This window comes from Apis dorsata, unplaced genomic scaffold, assembly GCF_000469605.1.
Source record: "Apis dorsata unplaced genomic scaffold, Apis dorsata 1.3 scaffold_144, whole genome shotgun sequence".
In the NCBI taxonomy this organism is placed as follows: Eukaryota; Metazoa; Arthropoda; class Insecta; order Hymenoptera; family Apidae; genus Apis; species Apis dorsata.
The window spans coordinates 89,049-99,115 of NW_006263435.1; the positions used below are offsets into that span (position 1 = coordinate 89,049).

The following is a 10,067-nucleotide window of genomic DNA, read 5'->3' on the forward strand; positions in this document are numbered from 1 at the left end:
CGTTCGAGAGGGAAGAACCTTGGACGAGTGCAGGGACCCCTGGTTAATCCTCGCCGTCCGATTGTTCGACGTGGCCGTAGGGGAAGAGATTCGGAGACTGTAACGTGTCGGCTTAACGTCACCCAAGACAGTCGCCTATTCCACAGCTTACCCGAGGAGCGATCCTCCTCTCGACTGTTCCTTCCCCAGGAACACAACTCGAGGGAAGAAATGGTGCGATGAGTTTCGCGCGTTTTCGTCTCGTTTCTCTTCCAGAGATAAAGAGAGAGAGAGAGAGAGAGAAAAGAATCTGAAGAGAAAGAGAGAGAGAGAGAGAGAGAGGAGAGTATCCGAATTTATTCTCTCTGTTGGTGGAGCGTGCACGACGTCCCATGTCGCTAGGCGGGGCGGAAGGGAGCCCTACGCTTAATTAATGATTACCAGGAAACGTGTCTGGGCCCGGCCTTTATGCCCGGCATTAACCAACGCGAGGATGTCGCTTGCTGGTAAGTCGCTGTTGGTCACTCTGCTCGCCTCGCGCCACCCTCCCTCCCTCCCTACACCCTGATTCTCGCCAGATAAACGTCACGAGGAAACGCGAATCGGGATCTTGTAGCCTTTAACCCTTTCGAGGGTAATGGGATGAGAAGGTTGAGGGGGAGTCGAGGTGAAATAAACGAGGACTCGTTATTTCTTCGTAAAATTATTGGACGAGCCGATTCGATCGAGTAATGGAATTATTCCTTCGAATAATTAACGAGTCCATTCTTTGCTTGTAATCGTGGCCGAATTTTGATACCGCTTTAAAAAAAAAATTTCTACTCTTTCGTTTTCCAAATTCGCATCTTGATCGATCTGAAAAAATTCAATTTATTTAAACTCTCTAATTTAATAACGATTCAATCCTCGTTTAAATTTAGTTAAGCATTGGAAAATTATATGTAAATATTACAACGATAAAAGTGTTAAATTGATGCAGAGAATTCGTGCAACAATTGCTTGGAAGCGAGTAGTAGTCGGGAGCGGTGCACCGTACTCAGCGATACGTTGCGCGTCTGTCTTCGAAGCGCAGATCGACATAGGCCGATAAGCCGGTAGAGAGTAGGAGGAAAAAGCCGCGTAAATTCGAACGGACCATTTGCTTGGAGTGCCGGGAGGAGAGGACAGTGGGACCCGTTGTGTCATCGTGGGCCAATTAGGCGAGCTGCAACAAACGGAATCTTATCAAGATCCCGCGAGAGAAATTTATTTTTGACCCGCGAAAACTCGAGAGGAAGGATAAAGGAAAACCGAGAGACAATCCTCGTCCACGAGGAATTATAGCGGATGTAGCGCAGCGAGAGCTATCGAGGTCGACGCCCACCCATAATCCACGACGAAGATTTCCGCAAGCGATCGTTCTTCTCTCCGCGTGAAATACGCCGAGTTCCTGAGAAAAACTCCCAGCAGGATGTCCGTTTTTCCCTCCTCCCTTTGTCTTCCTCTGCTGCTTCCTGTGTCACACGCCGTTGAGCACGCTCCACCCCCGCCTCATCGTCTCTGGCGACACTCTTCGCACGTCCGCCGACTCCACAGAACACCCTAATTGTTGGCACAACAGAGGGTCGAATCGCGTAGACGGAAGGGCTCGAGTGGCAATCCCGCTCGAGTTTATCGAAAACAAACGAGAGACGCTTCGATTTGGGATAACATTTACTTCGAACCAGCAGTTGTTTTTATCGGATTTATCTCTTACACAATGGAATTTTTAATAACGAGGATGAATTATCGAATTATTTTCAAATTATAAATTGTAAAGCAGTTATGCGTTGGAAATAACTATAATTATAATTCGTCTCGTTTATGTATCACAATTTGGTACTGATATATATGAATTAGACTAAAAATGTTTACTTGCGAGAAAATAAAGACATCCGGCGGCAACCATCGGAACTAGTGAAACGTATTAAAGTCCGAATGAGAAACATTTGGCTAGTGTCTATTCCAGACACATTCGAGGACACGACAATTGCAACGATTTCAGAGAGGAAAGTCGCGAAGAATGCGAGTAGATTGTGGTCGTAGAGAAGAAAGAGGATCGAGGAATTAGGTTCCACGGTACGACAATGGATGCTCGAGAGAGGCTCGCCGCGACAATAGCGATCCGATATTACGTTACACGGGCCGGTTTACGATCAGTGGCTTCGACGGTGGCCAAAGAAACGACCTTTTGCCTCTGCTGTTTATCGAAGAACTGCTTTCATTCGCCGGATCTCGTATCCACCGTTTAATACCCGAGTCCCTTTGTCGGCCTCTCCCTCCTCGAAAACATTGTATCGAGTGGCACGGATCTTCCGCTTTCGATCGTTCGCTCCGATTCCGAACGGAAGTCCCCCGATAAATGAAATGCCATATACCCGCGGATCTCTTTTTAAAGAAATTCAAAAAGACCCAAACGATATTTCAAGAGACATGGATTTAGTTACATGGATGGTAAAAATTGGATAACTGTACGCTTTTACACACACATAGAATGTTAATATATTTTGGAGGGTTAATTCTAAAGAAAAAAACAAATACAAAAGTATCAATTGAGAATTATTCGTTAAATTGTAATTTGATTGTAGATAATCTTTATCTTTGCCATATTGCGATTTCGCTTCCAGAATCAATTCTCTAAATATATTAATATCCTATATGCATAAAAAAAATTCAAACTCTAATTAAACTATAAGAATCAATTCCATTACAATTGTCGAGCAGTAATCCAATTTTTACTATACATATACCGAAATGTATTTAAGAGGATTCATTGCTCGAATCCGATCGAAAGACTGGTTCATTAGTCGTGGCTAGGGATCCAGCCGAGAAAACGTCTATGATGGAGGTTATGTATGATCGATTACTTACGTTGTGCAGTTTGTAATAGAGGCCGCACGCGTTGCAGACTGGCTCTCCGGCCTGATTCCTTCGCCAGAGCGTGGTGGTCGCGGTCTTGCAGTTGGCACAGCTGGTGCCCGCCCGCCTCGCCGCACTCTGCAGCGACAGTTTTGGAAAAGAAAACACACAGATATCACACCTGTAACGTATTGGAAACCGAGTCGTTCCAATTTCGAAAATATTTAAAGAACGACTCGGTTTTATCTAATAATCTGAATGGTTTCGTTCGAGTTAACCCTTTTGTCTCTAAAGATCATTATGTTCCATTAAAAAATAATATATAAAGATGCTTTATATCCTGATCAAAACCGTCTAATTTACGAAATAGAGTCTACCAGAAATTCTGTCTTATAAAATAGGTTATGTTTCCATATTATATTTATATTACGTAGGCGACTTGCAAGACAAAATTTCACATCAGAATGCAAAACGCTATTGTACTCGGCACTTAAACTATTAAAATTTGTTGTCTCTGACAAATTGCCACATTAATTACACAACGTTTAACGATACACAAATATTTACACTACACACCGTTCTACACTATTGTTCAAATAGCAAAAAGGATCGAAGACGCAAGCGCGAATAAATATTTATGTCTTCATAACCTCTTCATAACCTCTTCACAACACTTTCCAAAGATTTCTTCCCAGTTTTTCTAACCCACAGAGTTATTCATGGAAGAAGAATCGAACAGCTTCCAGAATCAAGAAGCCACGAGAAGAGCCGGGATCGCGTGAAATCGGCCGCCCTTAATCCCCCGGGTTCAGAGGATTGGAAACGCGAGCCCGTGTTCATACCTGACCCGGGGATCGTGAAAGGATCCCATCTTCTCTCTACACCTGTTTCCCCATCGACGAAGGTATACCTCGCCTCATTTCCGTCTCGACAGTTACCACTTATACAAATTCCATGGACCCACTTCTCGCAACTTTTCACGTAGGAAGCTTCTTCCTTCGATAGTTTCCATTCACCGGCCACTTAACCTCCTCTCAGCGCGGAGAAAAGAGATCAGGTCGTGCGCATTGTCGCCGCGCAGGCGGAAGGGAGAGGGGGAAGTTCTTCTAATGGAAAACCGATTGAAAGCTGTTTGAGCGAAAAACTCGCCATCGAAATTGCACCCCTCTTTGTGAACTCGTCACAATGAATCTCTCGAGCGCGTGTCCACGAATATAAAATGTCCTGTTTTCCCTCTTTTTCTTCGCTGTCTCTGACGTATCTTTCGCTCGAGAGTGCTCGAGGACGAGGCGGGACGTGCCCCCTTTGCATTGTCGGCACGATGTAACCGTTTTCGAGTATCTTTCTTTTTTCGATGGAACGGTGGGATAGAGGGCGCTGTCGGATGAAGTATGTTGATGAAGTGCGCCATTTTTAACTTGCATTACGTATTGGATACGTGGATAAGTAGAAGTATCTATATATGGATTGTGACAACGGCTTTTTTTAACCGTGTGGTCCAGAATTAATGATCTGTATTTTAAATATACAAATTTTAATCTTGGGGATTGGGGAATTTGTTAATATTAAGACAGATAATTCTCTTATTGTAATCAAATAATCTGCGAATCATTTTATAAAAATTTAAGGATAGGGATTTAAAAAAATTACAAACATAACATTTAGAGATTTATGATCCAAAAAGAAAAAAGTAATACAATAATTATTTAAACAAATACAATTCATTCTATATTGGAACATAATCACGATGTTATTGTTACAATTGATATAATCTATACGAATTCGTCGATTTTTCGTATATATCCTTATATTTATTTACCTCGTAATAAAGATATATTACGTAAATTATATAAACTAATAGCACAGATAAATTTTTCCTCGACTCGAACAATTTCTGATCCGGAAAAACATAAAAATAATAAAATTCTTTGAGCAAACGCAATAAAAATTTTGATTGATCCAAATCAATGGATAATTAATTACATGGGAATTCGATACTGGACTTCTGGTCGCCCCATTGAAGACTGAAAAAACGAAGCCAACCATCAACGTGGAAGACTGTTTACACAGTCGGTGGGCGATACGAAGGGTGGAGAGAAAAACGCGAGAGGGAGGGGGTGGCTCGACGCGGTGTGTAATCATGGCTTATCTGACCGATCTTATCGGGGTTGGCGCGTAGCAAAAGGGGTCTGCAGGGTGCTCCGGGCCCCGGCGAAACCCCTCTGCCGTGGAATCAATACGCGGAGAGAGCCAGCTCATCAATATAGAGGCCCCCTATCTGCTCTAGATCTTTCACACCCTCGCCGCGTCCAGCCTTTCACCTTTCTCGCGCCCGCCGGCCTACACAACACGTGGGGGTGAAAATCGTCCGAGGTCTTCTGGCTCTAATGGTTATTAAACCGACCTCTGCCCAACGAAACGAGTTTTCGAATAATTAATCCGCAATTTAAGAGGTGGCCGAAGATTTTGGAGTTTCTTTGCATCGCGGAATTTTGCGAATCAGATCATTCGTATCATATATATATATATACACACCCCAATCGAATATTCTAAAGAGATAAATTTTTCAAATTTCAAAACGATGGTGAATTCTCTCCTCTCTCTCGAAGAATCAAATTAAAATCGAGAACGTATCCAGGGACAAAATCGATTTGGACAGAGCGTTCAATTTGGAGGATGACGCGAGAACAACAAGTGAAAGAGGAGCCGCGGTGCTGCGCGGACGAAAAAGGGGCGGCAAGAAGGCCGACAGGAAATAAAAGCACGAGCGTGGCGTGGTGGAAAGGAAGAGGAGCCTCCCTTCGGCGGAGGGACCGGAGAGACCAGGTTTGGAGAGGGAAAAATAAAATCGACGCGCGAGGCAGGAGGACAGGAGGAGGGCAGGAGGAGGAAGGGGCGAGGAAAGAGAGAGAGAGAGAGAGAGAGAAAGTGACGTGGGCCAGAGACGAGCAAAACGAGATAATAAGGGAACAAGACCGGCAGAAAAATCGAATCGAAATAAAAGGTAAAGTGAAGGGGGGACGACGTCGAAGGAGCGGTGCGCGGAGGGGAGGGCAAAGTTGGGCAGCGTGCAAAACGAACGAGAGGATGAAACGTAGATGGCCACGAACTTCAGAAATGTCATATCCGTCAGTGTCCACGGTTGTGTGCCTCCTCGAAGGCAACCGGTTCCCGGGCTGCCTCTCGCGGGGCTCGGTGTCGCCCCCACCCTTGCCACCCCTGCGAACCACCATTACACTACCAATCTCTTATCTTCGATTCGACAATTCTTTGCCATTCGCTGTGAGTACGATTTTTAAGAAAGACTGGCCAAGAATTGTGAATATATAAAATTTAAAATGGATCTGTACGTGCAGAGACACGTACGATAAATGGAAGAACAAATGATAGAGTACAGAACGACAATTCTACACTCTTACGATTTCTGGAATAATTTTATTTTATAAAGAAGCCCCAAGAATTAATGCAGTTGTTAGTCGAAGACTTGGAGCTCAACCTTCGATGATAATCCGAATCCCCTTAACAGAGTTGTTGATCTCTTGCTTATGCACGAGATTTCGAATTAAAATTGGTAAATTCATAAGTAAATAATCTCTGTATCGGACATACGCGGACCGATGCATTTTCTCGCATTGCGTTTAGGGGACAATTGAACAAGAGGTTTTCGATTGTTCTCCTACTAGCTCTCTAGTCTCGCGTGATTCCACGGAACCAGTCTTCTCGCGGCCAATTCGATCAAGGCCGCCTCCCGAGGGGAATATCCTACGCAGTTCCAACCGCCTAATCGCTCAACAATGCGTGCACGGGTGTCCCGGTTGAGCAGTCGCTCGTTTGCCCGCCGCACGATCCTTCTCGTCCAGCTTTATTCCCGGCCAATTTTATTCCCAGAGAAAAACCCACCCAGCCTTCTCCTCGTTCTCTTTCCCAGGATCCAAAATCGGTCCAAATCAAGTGTAAATATCCGAGATTGAGGTTAGGTCTTCGTTCTAATTTAAGATATATTTATAGTATTTGGTAACTTACTTTTTGTTTATCATTTACGAATAATACACCTCCAATCGACGTTTTATCCAAATTAAATATCGGTGTGTGAAATTCATTCGCAAATTAAAGTAAAAGTATAAATTCGCTTTAAGGGGATCGAATAAAGATCAATAATCCTTCCATTTTTCACTGGCAAGGCGCAACAACGAAGGCAGGTGGCGCGCTGATCGTTTTCGTCCGCGGGAATCTAATATCGCGGGGCGGGTTAAGCGAAGAAAAAGAGAGGAGGGGAAAAGGGGAGGGGTGATCCTTTGGAAACCGGATCGTACGTGACTCGAGACGATTTTTCAAAGTTAATTGCCGGCGAGTTATCGATCGCTCGTGACAGACGGCGCGGGAGTAATTATTATCGTTCTCCGATCCAATATCCCCGAACTCGAAACCAGCCTCGAAATCGTCACTCGCGCGTCCTTCTTTCGATTTCTCGGAACAGCTTGCATAAGAACATCCGATCGTCTCGATCGATATGATAGCAGCTACTTGTACCGATTATTAATAAATATTTTCTATCTTCCAATGTATCCAAGATATAATTTAACATTTTTTTTTTTTTTTTGGATTTCTGAAAAATCTTTGATCATAAAATTTACTTCCAAATTAACCACTTTTCAGTAATCTGATAATTGCGTTACGATTTAAGGTAAAAATACGACAATTCTATTATCCTCGTTACATTAGTAATAATTTTCGTGTATCTCTATCTTCCAATGTATAATTTAATCGTGGAGTATAATTTCGAAAGAATATTTCACAATATCCATTACTTCCAAATTAATCATTTTCCAGTAATCTGATTTTATCTTCGTTATTCAATAGTTATAATTTAAAGTAAAATAATACGATAATCCTCCCTCGTTACATTCGATGTATTCGATCGAAGGGAGGAAGGCGAGCTGTGCCCCAATTGTTCGAGGATTATTCCGCGAAAAGCAGGCAATTCGGTGAAGGCATTAATCGATCCCGATGAAAGACGCGCTGTGGTACGCGGCTACGATCGTTAATCACCCTATCAGGTTAATTAATAACGCTCGACAGACGCATCTTGCGTGGATCGGTATCGGTAGCGCCGACCCCGTTTCCTTTTCCTCCCGTACCGTTATCGCGCACGGATTGGAAGCATCATTGTCGTTGGGTTCGCGCCTTTGTTTGGGCGAATCGTCGATAACGATAATTCTATTCTGCGACGATGATCTCGTACGAGCGTGAAAGTTGGAAAGAATATTTTAAAATTTACGATCCGTGAAATTACTTGATGAAAAACTTAAAACACGTGGGAATCAATAGATCAATCGAATTTAAATTTCAAAATTTGATCCCGTTCGCAGGACAAGATTTATCCAAAGTTTCTGCAAAGGCGATTTAATTCAAAGATTCTAAAATTCCCGGAATCCTTTACACAATTATTCCGAGAAGAAGCATCTGCTTAAGGACACGGTCGACCTCCCCCCCCTCTCTTTCTCTCTCTCTCTCTCTCGTTTCCTTTCTCCTCCCGATTTTATTTATTCCCCTATCACGGGGTCCGAGCCGCATCGGCATACGAGCAATTTGTATCCCGATGAGAACAATGTTTGTATCGAGGTTGTATCGGCGCACTCCCTCCGCTTCTAGTCACGATTTAGTCAAGGATACATCGTTCGATCGTTATCGGGCCTACGCTCGTAAAACGATCGTTTACTCGTATACTCGTACACCGGCCGAGATCCCGGCCGGAAAAGTCTCGATCTCTCTTATACGGCTGGCCGCGGCCGGCCGGCCGGCCGGCCTGGTAATCCTCCGATTTACAGCAATTCTCTTTGAAAACAATGGGGAGGGGCATCGATTCGACGCGCAGTTCCCTCGCGGCGAACGGCACTCAACGGCCGGGGGACCCTGATTTTATTTTAATTGCGTTTCCGATCCCATCGCGCCTCTCATACACGCGATAATTTATGCCTCCTAAGTTTCAGCTTGTATATAACGCGCCTGCCTGTGTATACTATACGCAAATATTCCTCTCTTTCTCTCTCTTCCCTCTTTCCCTATTTTTCTCCCTGTTATTTCCCCCCTCCCCTCCCCGTAAGAAGGAAAGAATTTCGAAAGATTTCGGGCTATGCGTTAAAATTGAAGAAGGGCGGCGATTGGCCGGGACCTGTTACGCGGGGGCCAATTATCGGGTAGGTCGCGCGGGATGCGCGCGCATACGGGGATCGGGCAGCAGGCGAGCGAACGGTTTACGTGGCCGGCCAAAGCGTTCGATACATACGAAAGGAGAGACGAACGCGCGAGGCGTCGTACCTCGCCTACCGGGCCAACTAACTCGCGCTGCACTTATATTCAACCGCGTATAATACAACGTGCCGGTGGTACGGTGCGCTTGTGACTGTGACAAGCAGTGGTACCACATTCCTAACACTAGCGCGCGCGCTCGCCCCGCCGCTGCTCTCGGTCCCCGCACGCTCTCTCATTCCCTTTTGTCTCTCCTCTTTCTTCCTCCCCCTCCCCCCTCCGTCCCGCCGCCGCCGCCACCTCCTCCTCCTCCGCGATCTTCCTCGCTCTTTCTCTCTCTCTCTATCCCTCGTCACCCGTCCTCCTCTCGTCCTCGACACCAACGAGATACGGAGAAGGATACGAAACGCGATTCGAGGGTCCCCGTGTGCAAAACGCGACACAAACTACGCGCTACGCGCGCGTATACGAGAGAAATATTCGTTGCCGGGATTGTCGTCGTGTTTTCCACGATTCCTTGTGATTCAGCTAAGGAGAGGAGGGAGAGCGTGGCTGGTACGGGTATATACGTGTATATACGGACTGCCTTGACGAGGTCGTGTGATAATAGTATATTTTATTGTCGGCCACGTGAACACGGTCTGATTTCTTCTTGATTTTAATATTTATGCGGTCACGGAAAGCGGCCTCGTGTTTTATTGTGCGCTTTTAATTGGCCGGGCACTCGAGAGTGGAAAAGGCAAATAATCGTGATCGGATATCGAGAGCCAACCACCTCTGCACCGCATTAAAATTTCATCGATATATATATATATATATATATATTGAATATCTCAACTCGAATGAAGAATTCGTATTAACTTAACTTCCACGCATTTTTCTTTCCTAAACGTTTAACACGATAAACTTATTTTTCTGACAACTTTCCACTCGTCTCCGGCCGACTTGACATCGGCCAGAAA

General features: G+C 44.8%; 1 protein-coding gene across 5 annotated transcripts in view; it reads right to left on the reverse strand.

Annotated features, from left to right (window-relative positions):
- LOC102677203 (GATA-binding factor C-like) overlaps positions 1 to 10,067 on the reverse strand; it is a 53,413-nt gene that overhangs the window by 12,051 nt on the left and 31,295 nt on the right. For 4 of the 5 annotated variants that reach the window (XM_006613360.2, XM_006613358.2, XM_031509379.1 and 1 more), the window contains one exon: positions 2,869 to 3,003. In XM_006613360.2, the coding sequence (XP_006613423.1) occupies positions 2,869 to 3,003 (135 nt within the window). The remainder of the gene's footprint in view (positions 1 to 2,868; positions 3,004 to 10,067) is intronic. The other variant, XM_006613359.2, reaches the window with a different exon arrangement.